At 37.3% G+C, this 16,679-nt stretch overlaps 2 protein-coding genes across 2 annotated transcripts in view; one reads left to right on the top strand and one right to left on the bottom strand.

Moving 5' to 3' along the window:
* asip2b (agouti signaling protein, nonagouti homolog (mouse) 2b) overlaps positions 1–16,679 on the bottom strand; it is a 217,644-nt gene that overhangs the window by 53,665 nt on the left and 147,300 nt on the right. The gene's annotated exons all lie outside the window — the stretch shown is intronic.
* rgs5b (regulator of G protein signaling 5b) lies at positions 14,923–16,294 on the top strand. The gene is made up of 4 exons (XM_083540757.1): positions 14,923–15,173; positions 15,260–15,393; positions 15,487–15,653; positions 15,754–16,294. The coding sequence occupies exons 1-4, from the start codon at positions 14,938–14,940 to the stop codon at positions 15,913–15,915; spliced, it is 699 nt and encodes a 232-aa protein (XP_083396883.1). The 5' UTR covers positions 14,923–14,937; the 3' UTR covers positions 15,916–16,294.

Here is a 16,679-nt window from a genome sequence, read left to right as displayed (position 1 = left end):
TCCACTCATCTGGGAAGATGTTCCACCAGATTTTGAAGTGTCTTTGTGAAGATTCAGCCATATGGGTGTTAGTAAAGTCAGGTATTGATGTAGGTGAGGGTGAGGACACCTGGGGTGCAGCCAGCATTCACTTTTATCACAAAGGTGTTTAGTAGGTTTGAGGTCAGGGCTTTATAGCAGTAGATCAATTTAAAACATCTTAATGGCGATGGCTTTGGATTCTTGTGTAGTTTAAAAAGGACAAGGAGATCTAAATCTCAACTAGTTGCCATAAATTGAAGCAATAACTTTACAAATTTAAGTGCAATAACAAAAAATACTAAACAAAAACAAAACACTACAGTCTAGACTTGATTAGACTTGAGTCTGATGTGAGTTATGCACTTTTGCAGCAAAAAAACAAAACTTTGTTATAATGTTATTTATGATAATGGGAGAAATCGCAAATGCAGATTCAGAAATTGGACAGTGACCTCTGGCGTCCAATGATTTGATTGGTCACTGCATCCTCAACCAATGTTTGTGATTGGTTATACTGTAATGCTCAAATCTAATGCAACATCAATGGACATTCAAATCATGACACTGCTAATAGAGCTAGCTTTATCATGCATTGACAATTTTGCCCCTAGTTTGTGATTGTTTTCCACTTATAATAGTAAATATCAAATTACAGATTTTAAAAAAACAACCAAGGGTAAGGCTGCTTTAAAGCTGTGTTCAGATGGCGTGTTAGAGCTTTTGTGAGTGTAGTTTTCACGACACTGTTTTGGTGGTTTTTTTGCCTCCCACAATGAAGCATGGTGATGGTAGTATCGTGTCATAATGATTCAAATGTCAAGGTGCTTTATTACTTATACTCACATATACATTACAGCACAGTGAAATTCTTTCTTCATATATCAAATCGATGTTAGGGAGCGCAGGGTTGGCGCCTCTGGAGCACTGAGGGCCTTGCTTAAGGGCCCAAGAGTGGCAGCTTGGCAGTACTTGGGCTTGAAACCTGACCATCAGCCTTGACCACTGAGTTAATGGAAGAGACATCATGTAGATATTGTCAGAGTTTTTACACAGAGTTTGGTTGCCCTCCTAAGAAATTAACTGAGGTGATTGCAATGCAAAGTGCGAAAGTTTGTTCATATTAACAGTCATCATGTATGGTTACTGACACCCCATAACACCAAATCAATGACTTGTGTCTCATGAAAAACTAGTCACAATGACTCCATAAAGACGACATTTCCTACATTCCCTAAACCTGCGACCTGTACATTCTTCGGCCCCGAGCACTCTCTTAAAGGCAATCCGATGTGCCGCAGTGTTTTATTAACACCTGAGTGCTTTACAAGAATTGGCCCACGCAGGGGAAACCGAGGGGCCGTCACGGGGCACTGGGTTTTCTTATTTCAAAGCGGACGACACACGAGGCAGCTTCACACCAGGTACGTCAAGCTCGAGTGAAAAAGGTTAAAACGAATAATTCAGAGTGACTCGTTCCCAAGCAAGACGTTTCAGCACGGCTCAGTGACGAGATCTGTCAGAGACGAAATGGTGATCGAATTTGCGACGTCCCTCTGAGAATCCAACCGAACAGACATGTCCATTACTGGCCAACTTGTCCACGTAATTTAAATGATATAGATATAAAAGTTATAGATTTATTTATGACCAATGTCTTGGTGTTTATTTTTCCAACAGGAGGCTAGTTAAAATGTTTAATTGAGCTTTATATGCATATTAAATTCCATCAGGCATTTAACGTAGGCGCTTCCTAAGGCTGAGATTCATTACAGTGAGACTCTGCTGCCATCTAGTGGCTGAGTCTCAGATTCTTTTCTCCAACCAGGTTTTTTCATGTTAGTTTATGGCTTAAAAACACATCTCAATACACTCTCATAGCTCTAATGTATATCTGCATAATCTAGTACAATCACATGTATCTAAATAAACACCAATCCCCAAAAGCCATGGTCCAAGATTTGGTGGAAAGTCTTCTAGTCTTCTATGTTACTAGTTTATTGGATTCTGGATGTAAAGGTTGTGAGTTCAAATCCCAGCCACACCATGCTGCCCCTGCTGGGCCCTTAACCCTAAAGCTATCAATGTTATTAACTGGAATGAGGAGTTCAACAAGTCCAACACGACAATTTCTCCATCATTGGCAGGCAATCGTTCTGAATTAAGGCTGATCGTTGTCGGCATGGCAACATATCAGCTCTCCGGCATCAGGGAGTCTTCTGGACAAAGAAGTGTTCTTTAAAAAAAAATTTAATCAAATTACAACAACAGGATTATCTGCTTGAGCAAGTGAGGGAACTGCTGTTTATATCTATAGTCAAGTGTGTTGTGGCGAGTTTGAGTCTGGAGTTTCTTCCATCATTTATTCCTCTCTAAATGTTCTGCTTGCTGTTGAAATGATGCTGAACTGTATGTTGGTGATCAGTAGATACACCAAGCGCCAATCAAAACAAGTTTAAAACAGAGCTCGTGCTTGACCCCTGATTGGAAACCGATTGGTGATTGGTTCGACCAGTTAAGTTTTTTATTCTCATAAATAAAAAGGAACAACTGATTTATCAAAATGTAGCTGAGTTAAGATATATGACTTTGAAATGTAGTGAGGTTAAATTAAATGGAAATACTTCAGTGAAGTAGAAATTTACACAAAAAAAAGCTGCTTAAGTACAGTAACGAATTACATTTACTTAATTACTGGTATCTACTATAAAGTCCTAACATGAACTAATTTAATGTAACAAAAAATGAAAACAAATTTACAATGTTCTGTAGTGAAGAAAAATGTCAAATACTAATTACATAAAACTCCTTGACTGATTCGTCGTTCTTAGCATGAGACTTTTTTGGTTGAAAAAAAAAACAACCACAAAGGAAAAAAAATCGAAACCATTAAGAAGGAATTTAATGGATTGCACTACAAATCCCATTATAAACATCCTCAGCTGTTAAAACCATCAGCAAAACCAACAGTGGTTTTCATTATGTCATGTCATTAAATCATTAGCATCAAACCAAAGTACCCAGTAGTTTGGATTTTCAATGCCTAATGTTGGCCCTCCATGGACCCTAATGCTGTCTGGATGATCTATTGTTTGCCTTTGAAGATATCAGAGTTAACATACATAAAGTCGATTATAGTTTCCATTATTTGCTATTAAACCTGCAGCAACTTTCTAGTAAAGACAGCATTGTTGAAAGAAACCCGAAAACAAGAGACATAGAACCGTATGTAGTAACAAAACCAAATGTTTCGAGGTCAGTCTTGCAGAGCAAAAGCTTATTAATGAATCTGGAATTTCTAATTGGTGGCTTAAAGCTAGTGGTCACTAATGTAATGACCCCAGGATGCACTTGACTAGTTTGAACTCGAACCCTGATTATAATAGAGGGATTATACAGGAAGCGATTATTCGAGGAAGTCCAGTCAGTATTCCAGCCTGAATTCTTCCTCTGGAAACAGAATGTGAGGAAAAAACAAGCTTCTTTTTCCAGCATACAAATGATTCACATTATGCCAAAAAATACTGTGACGATCCTGCGGAGAACGATGAGTAAGAGAATAATGACCACGGAAGCTGGAGGTTGGCTCAAGCAAGCCAGTTTCCAAAGGATTCTACTGTAGCTTTATAGTAATGAAATCCAGATGAAACAAGAAAAACGAAAACCAGTTGTAAATTAAAGAGCATTTGGGAAACGCTTTTGGGAAGAGATGCTTGGAGTTGCATTAATAAGTCTAATTTAAGGAATGTTCTGTTTTTTTTCTTTTTAATTATTCCCTGGGGGTGTTGTTCTTGGGACATTTTTTTTTTTTTTTTTATCATTTATGGTTACATTTATAGTTTAGAAGACTATAAACGTCCAAGTGATATTTTCCCAAACTCAAACTTCCTCAACCGTCTGACTTCTTGCACTGTTTCAGATGCTTTTCAGCTCAGCATGTTTTACACCAAATGGTGGTTCTACCTACTGTTAGCCTTCCAGTCAGTTTCAACCAGTTTCTAATCAAACCTCTCCCTTCATTAGTTTTGACACCCAAAGAATTAATACCCGCTGGATGTTTTATTGTTCATTGTATTATTCTGTGTGAGACTTTTGGAAATTATCAAATTTCCAAGAATCAGGATTTTGGTAGGTTGCATTTGATTTCTACCCTCTTTTGTCCTCTTTTTGCGTTTCCTTTGTTATCGCCACCAGATGTCGCCATTGTGTACCTGTGTCCCCTTATTAATTTCCCATTGTTTCCACCTGTGTTTAATCACCTCCCGTCTGTATTTAAGCTCCGCCCTTTGCGTGAGATTACTTGTTAACATTATGTGGTCTGCCTTTTGTGTTTTGTTACTCTTACAGTTGATATGGAAGCATATTAGCTTAGTGGTTAAAATGTTGGCCTTTTGATTAAAAGGTTTGGGCCCTTAGCCCTCAATTGCTTGTATTAATAAAGTAATTGTTGCTCGAGATAAAGGCATCTGCCAAACGCCATAAATGTAAATGTGACTCTGTGTGATCTCAAGTTGCCTTCCTGTTTGAGTTTTTCTTTTATTGCTTTGCTTTGCTATTTTTTTAGAAAAAAGACTGAGACATTTGCCTGAGTGCTTGAAGATTTAGGTTTGTTTATCTTCCTTTTGAGTTGTGGATTTACTTCAGTACCTTTTGGACTTTCCTTATTTTGACTTTTATAAATAAATAAAATATCGAACCTCCAACCTGTTTGAGTATCTGTTTGTGCACCTTGCACTTTGTCCCCTACCCAAAGCCCCCCTCCTGCTATTCATTAAACCCATACATTTGGAATATATAATCACCTCTGGCAAAGGAGTTAGAATTGGAGTTGGAAGCACTTATAAGGTTTCCCGTTTTTTCTCCATGATGTACCTGTAAAAATTGCTCTAATGTTGTAGTCGAATTAGTCACAACTGACATTTTTCTGTAGTTACGTCTTGCAAGCGCTTTTCTCCCATCATGCTTTTCAGCGGTTTAATGACAAAACAGCTGAGTCCTTGAGGACTTGTGCGGGGGCAGCGCTTTTACATCATTACTCTTTGTGGAGTTTCCCACTCGTCTGTCGTGCATGCTGTTTTCATTGCCCTTCATACAGCACAAGCCACAGTGTAGAGGAAGTAGAGTGCATTAAAAAAAACAACAACAAAAAACCACTACTCATCCAGACTTGCATGTCATGAATCTAATAGGGTTTTTTCTAATTTTCTATTTTTTTTTATTTTAAATATATATTTGAGTTGGGGTGGTGGTGATAGTGAATACTTATGCAATTACACTAATTCTTGGTAAAAAAAAAAAAAGAAATTAATATTATGGGATGTTTATACACTGATTGTCCAAAAAACTATCACCAACTGAATTTAAATAAGTATATAGGTAAGAGGCTATTTAACCCCAACAAATTCAATGAGTAGCTTCTTAATCCGTAAAAGACCATGTCAGAAGATATATTATGGAAATGGCCAAAATATTGGCATGATTCAATTAAAGAAAACAACTAAGGAGATTGCTGAATCTTCTAAAATTGGGTTAAAACCAGTCCAACACATTATAAAAAAAGGGAGGAGTGAAAAATCATCATCCTTGAAGAAGAATTGGGGTTGAAAAAAAACCCTGTGCAGTGATTTTTGGTGAGATAAAATGTTGAACAACAGTAGAACTTACACCAATCAGGCATAACATAAAGACCACTGACAGCTGAAGTGAATCACACTGATGATCTCTGCATCATGACACCTGTTAGTGGGTGGATTTATTTATTAGGCAGCAGGTGAACATTTTGTCCTTAAAGTTGATGGTGGAAGCAGAAAAAATGTGTGAGTGTAAGGATTTGAGCGAGTTTGACAAATTGACATCTAGACGACTGGGTCAGAGCGTCTTTAAAACTGCAGCTCTTGTGGGATGTTCCTGGTCTGCAGTGGTCAGTATCTATCAAAAGTGCTCCAACGAAGGAACAGTGGTGAACCGGCGACGGGGTCGTGGGCTGGTCCGTGTGGTCTGATCCAACAGACGAGATCCTGAAGCTCAAACTGCTGAAGAAGTTAATGCTGTCGGGTCACAACTGTTTTGGCAGCAAAAGGGGGACCAACACAATATTAGGAAGGTGGTCCTAAAGTTATCAGTGGCCAAAAAAGTTAAACCCTCCTTGGTATATATACAGGATAAATAAATAGAATAATGGGCACATCAATGTAAAAAGAGAAGCGAATGAAGTGATGCACTTATCATGCCTAGTGCATGACCTGTACAAACCTGTGGGGGCAGTGTAATGATCCGGGGTTGCTTCTGTTGGCCAGGTACAAGTGTGTGGATTGATTTCTTCCCTGATGGCACAGGCACAGTCCGACGATAATGCCAGGGTTAAGATTGTGTGCGTGGGTCAGAGAGCATGAGCTCATTTTTATACATGGGTTGGCCATCAGAGTCCAGACCTAACCCAATTAGGGTCCTGAATTTTGGGATGTTCTTGAGAAGACTTTACCCAGCATCAATACAAGAGCTGGTATTGCAGTTCTTTCATGAATATAGTATATTACACCAAATGATACAGCAAACATATACCAGTATATATTATATGGTATATAATTACCAAGATGATGACTTGAGGAAAAGAAATGGAATATTTGTTCATTTGTCTCCAATGCTCTTTGTACCCATTTACCTTCAAAGCACCCTTAATGACCACACAGTTAATGTGACCTTGACTGTGCCCTGTTTCCTTATCAACCCTTCAAGACACCATGACATGCTCTTCTATGTTAGTTTTTTTCAAATAATACAAGTACATTACCTGTACACCGAGGTCAGGTGACCTTGATTAACGACTTCAGTGGTTGTTTTTCATTTTTGCAATGTTCCCAATTAGGTGCTTCCTATGAAGAACGTGGCTCACCGAGTCCATTTTCATTTGCTTGGATTGCTCTCGTTTTTTCCAAGTACTGCATGATCTTAAAGTCAGATTTACAGACTGTCCTTCCCCACCTCCTCCTCATAATCACCACCAGCAGTACCAAAAGATACCCCCAACCACCCCTCCCCTCAACCAATACACCCCCTGCTGCTGCTTTTCCCTGAAATCTCATAACACCGTTTATTATGCAGAGCCACAAAATGCTTAGAATACTGAGAATCTTCTCCTGGTGCAAAACAAGGCAGTGTGTCCAGCAGTCCAAGTGACTAGCAGTCCTTCAGTCCTGAAACGGTTGCATGAACGGATGATTGTGTGTTCACTGGTTTGGTAGAACATTTCTTTCCAGATGTCTTACATCCAGCTTGACCAAAGCGAACCATATGACGTCCTCATGACGTCCATTGAACGTCGTCGAAAAGTTCAGGAGTGCGCTTTCTGCATGACGTTACTGAACGTTTACTAGAAATCAGGAACTGTTTTCTTCGTTTTTTTTTCTTCTCTGTCCTGAATCTCCAGGAGGGTTCCTCAAATCTAAAAAAAAATACACATTTTTTAATTTTTTAATTTGTATTTTTTTATTTTTATTTTATATAGATAGTGGGACTATTTGGCCATGAGTAAAATATAATAAAAAAAAAAAAAAGAAAAAGAAGAAAAAGAAAAAGTGTAATTACTTGAATAGTATTTGATCATATTTTATAACAATTACGACATTATATATGTATTATATTAGTAACAACATAATAACGAATATTACTAACAATATTCTTATTTTATTCTAAAATAATTTAAAAAAAAATTAGACCTTTTGAAAATGATTAAAAAATAAATATAATAATGAAGAAAAAACTTGCATGCACACACCAGACATACTGTATGGACAAAATTATTGGGACACCTGATATTTTCAGCAATATGTGTATATTATATGTGTACAATATTCAGGCCTCCTCACACTCATACCACCCTTGTGGCTAAGTCTCCTCAAGCACACTCTAAATATCTAGTGAAACATCTTCCCAGATGAGTTGAGGTTATGAGAAAAGCAAATAGGGACTAAATGCAAAATAGGATGGTCTAAAATCACATACCAATCTTATGCTCAGTCAAGTCAAGTTTATTTCTATTGCGCTTTTCACAACAGACATTGTCTCAAAGCAGCTTTACAGAAATTAACAGTTAAGGTGAATGGTGTGTGTGTTTATCCCTGAAGAGCAGCCGTGGCGACTGTGGAAAGGAAAAACTCCCTTAGATGTAATGAGGAAGAAACCTTGAGAGGAACCAGACTCAAAAGGGGAACCCATCCTCATTTGGGTGACATCAAGAGTTTGATCATAAATCTTTCAACAATACAGAACACTGGAGAGTGAGAACTAACATGAGTACTGGAGTATAAGATTATAAGTAATGTTCTTTCTACAGTCTTATACAGTCATTATGGTTATAAAACTAGGAGCTACTGAGCTCAACATTTGCGATCATCACAGATCCAACACCAGCTTCTCCATGCCAGAGCCTTTAAACACTCAAAGAGGTCCAATGTCAAAACTCCACATGAAGTGGGATCCAATTGGCACTGGTACGTCTCTAGATGGTACGGGATGTTTGCTGGGTCGGCATCTAGCTCAGGTGTCAAAATGGTTTATTAGAAATACAAAATTAGTTTCAATGAAATAAAATGCAACTTTTGTCAATGACAATTCATCTGTGAAGCTTCTTACAATGATGCAAAAGTAGAAGATTTACTTATTTGCAGTACTGATGTATCATTTCATCATTTCTCATATTGTCCACCTCTGGAAACAACAGATATGATCTCCTTAGTCATTACTTGTCTGTTTGGGTTTGGGTCTATTTTTAGTTGTTTAATTCTTTAAAGGCTTTAATGTGTTGCAGTCTGCAACACTGGAAAGTCTCTACTGAAGTCTTGCCAGCATCTGTTTGGAAGCGTGCCAGGCTTGAAGTATGTAGTGAGCATAGGAAGCCACTTTCCCATGAACTGCAAGCCCTTCCTGCTCCTTTTCCCGAAAGTTTCTCTGCTGTCCACTTTTCGGAGCATCGAACCTCCTGACTGCACAACAGATTTCATGGGGATTTCATGACTTGCCACAAGAACAGCGGAAAAACTGATTTATCACGTATTTTGTCATTGACTTCGACGGATTAAGTGACCGAGGGAAACCCAGATAAGGAAGCAAAGACATATGAAAGTGCTCAAATGTATATTCGGGACCCTGTTTTTGAAGGAGTCTCCAGTGACAGAGCTTTATAACAATCATTAGTTAAGTTAAGTCAAGTCAAGTCGGAGTTATTGTCATTTCAACCATTTACAGTGCAGAAACGAAACAAGGTTTACCCAGAACCAAGGTGCTACAGCAAACAACATAAATCAACAAAAGGAACACAAGGAACACAGAAGTGCACATGATTCTTAAACTATCAACACAAAAGTGCACATGTGCAACATTTAGTGCAAAAAAATTTAATATGTGAGATGATTTGAGATAAATTTGCTGCATAAATCTCAAACAGAAATGTGACAAATATATTTCAGAGTAATTTTAAGTAGATACAAATCTTTCTATTGGAATGTAAGCAGTAGGTGAATTTCTTCACACGATTGCATACGTTTTCTCCAATGCCAAAGTTCATTACATACATATTCACCAAAAGTGAAGGTCAGAAATACATTTTCTCCAATAATAAAGGTCATAAAATGCATTTTCTCCAACAGTAAACATAATAAAATACTTTGAAAATTTTTTTTTGCAATGGTGAAGGTCATGAAATGCATTTTTTCCAATTGTGAACATCATCAAAATGTATTTAGATTTTTGAGGAATGGGGAATATCATAAACATACATATTCCCCAATGGTGAATGTCATAAAAACATTTTCTCCAAAGGTGAAGGCCATGAAAAAAAATTTTTTTTCAATCAGAAAATCTATTTTCTCCAATGTTAAACTTACTTGAAAAAAACAAACAAACAAACAAAAAAAACTCCAATGGTGAATGTCATATCATATTCACAAATGTTGAAGATCATAAAGTAAATTTTTTTCAATGGTAAACATCATAAAATAAATGTTCTCCATTGGTGAAGGACATGACTTTTAATTCCAGGATTCTGCATTATTTCTAGGTCCCAATTTAAATGCGATAAAACCAATCATAGCATTTTGCCCAATTGTACACCCTCCTGTAAAGTCTCAGAATAACTCTCTATTAAAAAAGTCATTTTCCTGACCTACTTTATCTGATTACAATTATCTTAGGGAACATTCTCCTCTGCTGAATAAGACTTTTTTTTAGAAGCATTTTTTAGATCATGATCAAATTATGGCACGGCAGCGAAATGAGAACTCCTTAGCCCGAGGTGTATTGTGAGGTGTATTGTTGTCTTCAGCTCACGTAATACTTGTGTTTAGGCTCCGTCGCTCTCCCGGTGTGCGAACTGTTACACAATTCTGACCTAGAAAAAAAAGGACACTGTAGGACAAACAGCTCGGATCTGTTCGTCTTTCAATGGATGCAATTTGTCCTCAAAGTGCAAAATGCTTGCATGACCTCATCAGTGAAAACTATAATATTCAGCTACGGGATTATTGGTGTAATTTGACACAGTTAATTATTAGCAATAATAATAATAATAATAATAATAATAATAATAATAATAATAATAATAATAATAAAAATGTGATGCTAACTGTAAATGTGAGTGTTGTTTTATTAATAGTTGTAATTTATAAACTTTATTTAATTTTATTAAATTTTCTTAATTACATTTATTTTACTTCCCGTGGGCTCACCACCTGCAGGAGGGACCGTAAGGGACGGTGCTGTGAGGACTGGGCAGCAGTCGAAGGCGGGGGCCTGCTTAGACTGCTGCCCCCGCGACCCGAATTACGGATAAGCGGTAGAAAATGAATGAATGAATGAACATTTATTTTAGTAATAAAATTGCTGTTTAAATTTTTTTAATTCATTACACAAAAATTACAAATACATTATTAAATATAATAGAAATATAAATAAATATTATAAAAAATGAAATTGAATAACATTTCAAAAAGAGTATATAAAATTTTAATAAAATTTTTTTTTTTACTTTATTGCAACTTAATTACTTTGAAAAGTATTCTGAAAAAAAAAAGAAATCATTTCCCAAATAATAATAATTAATTTCCTATATAATCAATATGACCTAAATACCATAAAAAAAAATAGCTTTGGGTCAAAAATGTGTAGTTTTCTTACTGCTTAAAAGTCAGACATTGTCAGACGCAATAAAATTATCTTTTTACTTATTTACTTGGATTTGGGTCAGAATGATATAATCACACTTTTTTTTAATCAGAGTAAATTTCTCGATTTTCCGCTCAGGAAGTGGGTCACTAATCTCTGTATCGTCGACGTAAAAGATGCGTTTTACTTGTCAAAAAAATACAAATAAACAGCTTGAGTTGCGCCAGAAAGACGAACAATGTCATGTTATATTCAAGAAAGTAGGTCAAGAAAATTTACTGCTTACATTTGTTAGCTTGTTTTCCAATCGTGCCGCATCTACGCTCGTTTTACTCGTCTTCTACATGAAAAAAACTCAACGAAAATTCTCAAATTCTCAAAAATTCCCTGGTCTAATTATTTTGGTTCTTTCTTGCAATTAATAACATGCTACAATCGCTAAAATTGGATACTCCTTCCAAAAATTTGTGAAATCGAAATGAAATGATCTGAAGCATCTTTGGCTTACAAGTTCCTGTATTTGCTGTTCCTATGGAAACAATAATGGAACCATAGACAATTCATTGACACCTTTTGACCAATCAGAAGCGAGATCCAGGCCACGGTTTAATTGTTTATTTTTTAAACTGCTTAGATTGTTGATGAGAAAATTGGATTGTTGTGGTTCTTTTGTTGTCTTTCTCCAGAATGTTTTGTCTGGTAAAGGAGGGAGAATCTAAACTAATAGGTCAACTAATAGGCTCTAAATGTGACAAAAGTATTGGCACACCTGTCTTTTCCAGCTATATATGCTCTTCGACAAAGTTGGAGCCAGACAATTGCGTTGGATGTCTCTGGATGCAGTTTTTTTCCTACAACAGCAGCCCGATTTGTGTGACGGATTGTATGGATTGTAGTGGATTGTATGGATTGTATAACAATCGATTAATAATTTGATGCTTATTAATATTTTCCTATGCAAAATATTTCATTTGCATACCTTGCCAACAAATGCTCGTTCAGATTGTTCAAGTTCTACCATTTTTTGCAAAATGTTCATTATATTTCGGTTTGTAGATTTGTGGTACTAGAAAAGGTTCTTTGTGGTGTTAGGAACCATTTAATGGTACTGTGAGCAGACCCCCATGTCAAGGCAGATGAATAAAGGATTTCGGTGGAGGTTTTATCAATATAATACAATGTGACGGACTTCCTTCATTTGTTCATGTCTACTTAACTCTGAGTTATTCCTATAATTATGGAAAAAGTAAAAAAAAGCTCTTTTGGTAAGAAATTCAAACCCCCACCCCACCTGTTTTTTCACACTCACAAATTGCAGAAATGGTCAAATAAATCAATAAATACATAAAAAAAATAAACGGATGCAGTTTTATTGAAATGTGGGAACCAACCACATGGAACGAATCGCTGATGCGATTTCAGGAATCCAGGAGGCCTTAGACACGTTTAGTCTTTTTTTTTTTTGTTTCATTTTCAACGGCATTCTTTTTTTGCAGAACCTTGAGGCGAGCAGCGTAGGAGGATTTCCTCCTAACTGTTTCAAAGACCCCCTCTCCCACCACATCACCCACCCCAGTCTCCCGCCCTGCTTCCTGAACCCTTTCACTCCTTTTTTTTTTTTGTCCCTTCAGCAATCATAGTCTCCAATCGAGACGGGGTGCTTCCTGCCGGCCTACTATAGGTAGCACTTTACAGGAAGCATGGCTCCATCGCAAGCTGGGCATGAATGCAGGCGAGGAGAAGAAATGTTCCTGTTGTTGATTGTTATAGTCGGGTCACAGAAAGCATCCGAATGATAGACATTATTTATTCAGAATAAATTGCTTAAACGTCTTGTAACTTTATATAGATTTCTTACTTTTTTATTTTTTTAAACAGCAACAACAAAATGCTGAGTATTGAAAGCATTGAATATTGATATTGATAAAAGATTGATATTTTACAGCATATTTTGTCCTGTCGCTGTTGCATGTGAAATAATTTAAAAATAAATAAAATATTAATAATTTAATAAAGAAGAAAAAGGAAAATAATTAAAAACGGGATGGCAATTAATTAAATTATTAAAACAAAAATACGGCTAATCCATATGCAAAGCCAGCTTCATGAAAGTGAGGTTTACATAAGTTAAAGTATCTATCTATCTATCTATCTATCTATCTATCTATCTATCTATCTATCTATCTATCTATCTATCTATCTATCTATCTATCTATCTATCTATCTATCTATCAGAAATCTAATGAAGTATCAAGTGCTCTACATATCTTATATTTTAATGTGCATTAATGTAACACCATGTGGATTGCAATATGTGCAAGTGCGGAAAAGCTTCCTGATCTGAACGCCGACTCAAGTGAGTCATTACTTACTGCCTGCCTTTTTTTAAAGTGCTCGATTCCTGTCTGCACTGTTACAATATGTCTCCAGCTCCTCCTGATTCTTCAGAAGTGTGCATAGTGTGCGACACCAAAGAAGCAGACTAAACAATCGAAACAGCAAAGCCACTGACTAATTTATTTACAGGATTAAGCGGTTTAGCTGATGAACTCGCAATATCCTCCACATCACTTGTGCTCATCATAGGAACATTTCTTTGTTGCTTTGATGAAATTGCGAATGCTTTAGTACATTCGTTTAATCGTTTGTGTTCGAATGTCTGCTGTTTACTACGTTATCAGTTGTATATGTTCATGTTGACCAAATAGTATACTGGTTTCACCTGAATAGTTTTAACCCACAAAACATCTCAGCATCAGTTCATTCTATGCAAAATGGGTAAACCAGTTGTCAGAATCTAAAATTTCTATTAAACCTTTTTTGGTAAACGTGTGCATTTCCAATTTTCGTAATCCAAACCGTAGTTTATATCAAGAAATCCTGTAAATGTGCAGCGTCGTACTGACAACACGACTTAACATTCTGACAATCTTGTCTTTCCATTCTGATGGGAATGAGATGTTCATTGACACGAATGCTTACTTTTGAAAGATAAACTAAGGATTTTGAGAAACGTACAGGCTTTTGCAAGAAATCCAATGTGTTGTGCTGTAAAAATTGTTTTGAGAATGTACTTTACTGATTTCCAAATATTAAGGAGGATTCGAGAAATGCTCCAAAGCAACTTAGAAAAACTGTAAAATAATCCAGAAATTTTGGAGGGTATTAATGGAGATTTGTGCTCATGTAGATTATTGGTTGCATTCCAATTCGTCTCGAGTGCTATAGCAGGTCACTCAAGATCTTCCAAATACTTCCAACCCATGTAAAGCATATCTTCATGGAGCTGGTTTTGTGCACAGGGGTACACTGTCATTGTGGTACAGGTGTGGGTCTCTGACTTCAAGTAAATGTCACCAAAGGCGTCCTATACAATTGTGTGCCTCCAACTTTGGGGTAACATTTTGGGGAAGAACTAAATATGGCTGGACTTTTTGGAAATTTCCCCAGACTCTGTATCGTATCCCTGCTGAATCTCTTCTATGGCATCTTATACTCATTTACAACCGGAATTCCCCAAATCCCATCCGGAAACGGTTCCATCTGGCCTTAGATATATTTTAAGTAATTCGATTTCAGAGCAGTCCTCCCTTCTTTAAATTGCCATTTTAAATTCTCGTATTAATTATGTCCCCTTCCTACGTCTGTTTTCAGACAATTGTCTCGCGTCAGTAGTTTCCTGAGGCAAATCACTGTATTTTTTTTCCTCCCCCTTCCCTTGAACCTTGAAGCCACTAAGTGCCTTTCTACTGGAAATGAATCATGGCTGAGCTCCAGAATATGAAGCTCCTCCTACTGAGTATTTACTGGCTAAGGGGCGAGGACACCTCAGAGCTCTGTGGTATAAATAGCAGAGTGCTGCTGTGTCTCGGTCAGAATCCAAAACTCTCTCAGAAAACAGAAGCACACAGCTGGGAATTGTACATTCAGAGAAAGAAAAGAAAGAAAAGAAAAATGTGCCAAGGTTTGGAATCGCTGCCGGTTTCCTGTCTGGAGAGGTGAGGAGCAATTATTTATGCTCATATTGGATTGCATTAGGTTCCGTGCAGAATGTTCTTACATGTCTTTTCTGCTTCCTTCCCAGAGTGAAAGAGCTGAAGGCACGTTTGGGAAGTTTCCTTCTCAAGCAGGAGCTCAATCTCTCCAGCAAGAGAGAGCCAAGGACAGAAGATGCCCTCAAGTGGAAAACGTCCTTTCAGAACCTCCTGGCTCATAAAGGTCAGTATGCAACCAAACACAAAATTATAGCAGGGATGTTTTATAAATTTTTTTGCACATTTAACCCAAAACGTTCTCCCGTCCCCCATGCAGATGGGTTGTGCGCCTTCCGGACGTTCCTTCAGTCCGAGCATAGTGAGGAAAATATTGCGTTCTACTTGGCCTGCGAGGACTACAAGAAAACAAAGATGTCCTCCAAGCTGTGCTCCAAGGCCAAGAAGATCTATGAGGAGTTCATCGATGCTGACGCACCGAGAGAGGTAATGATCCATCATCCACCGAATTCCATCACCCTTGCATTGCGAGTGTCTCCACATTTCTTTTAAAAAATTTCTAATGGTTCCTCCATCTCCACCTCAGGTGAATCTCGACCACGAGACGAAAAGCATCACGAAGAAGAACGTGCAGGAGCCGACCTGCTCGTGCTTCGATCTGGCCCAGAGCAAGATTTACACTCTTATGGAGAAAGACTGCTACCCTCGCTTTCTCAAATCGGCATTCTACTCCGAGCTCAAACCCTGAACCAAAACATCTGCACACGGTTTGTAGGACACGTGCGCTGGATCACATCCCGAGCTTAATGACGAGGGGTATCGCTTGGGGATTCCAAGATATCTGCCTTAAACCTGTCAGGGAACTGGTGAGGAACTTTGAAGGATATCGAACGAAACCCTCAGCAACTTGAAGAAGAGGAATAGGAGAAACACTGGAATTTTGAACTCTGAGCACACTTTTGCACAAATTCTGTTTTTTTTATTTTATTTACCTCTGGACAAATTCTATTTATTGAACAATGGTGTATTTTGTATAAATTATAATATATTGCTTTTTATTTATTAAACTGGGAGACAATGTATGATGATGTATGGAATTTGGTTTGGAATAAATGCTGAACATCTGCTTTCTTGTACCTTCACTGAAGAAAGAGAGAAAATGATGGAACGAGTGACCAATACGTATGTTTCATTATTTAACAAAAAGAAATAAAGAAATAATACAAAAAATGTAGACTGTAAATTTCTTGGGGTATAAGACAACATAGTACAGAATTGACTGCATTCCCATGACAGCATTTTATCCATATGTGATGCATGTTGACTAAATTGACTAGTAGCTGAACTCTGGATTTTTCCATGTCTAAGTCTGGGAAAAAAAATCAAATACAATCATGGCAAGACCCTTTCACTTGTGCAACAGCATTTTCAGTGAACTTAGCCTTAAATTTCACCATGGTGCTTCCACCACCATGCTTCACTGCAGCATCATGTCTGCACCTGTGCTTTAGG

Source organism: Silurus aristotelis (assembly GCF_946808225.1).
Source record: "Silurus aristotelis genome assembly, chromosome: 5".
In the NCBI taxonomy this organism is placed as follows: Eukaryota; Metazoa; Chordata; class Actinopteri; order Siluriformes; family Siluridae; genus Silurus; species Silurus aristotelis.
Note: the sequence above shows the minus strand (reverse complement) of the source record. Positions and strands in the feature narration are given on the sequence as shown.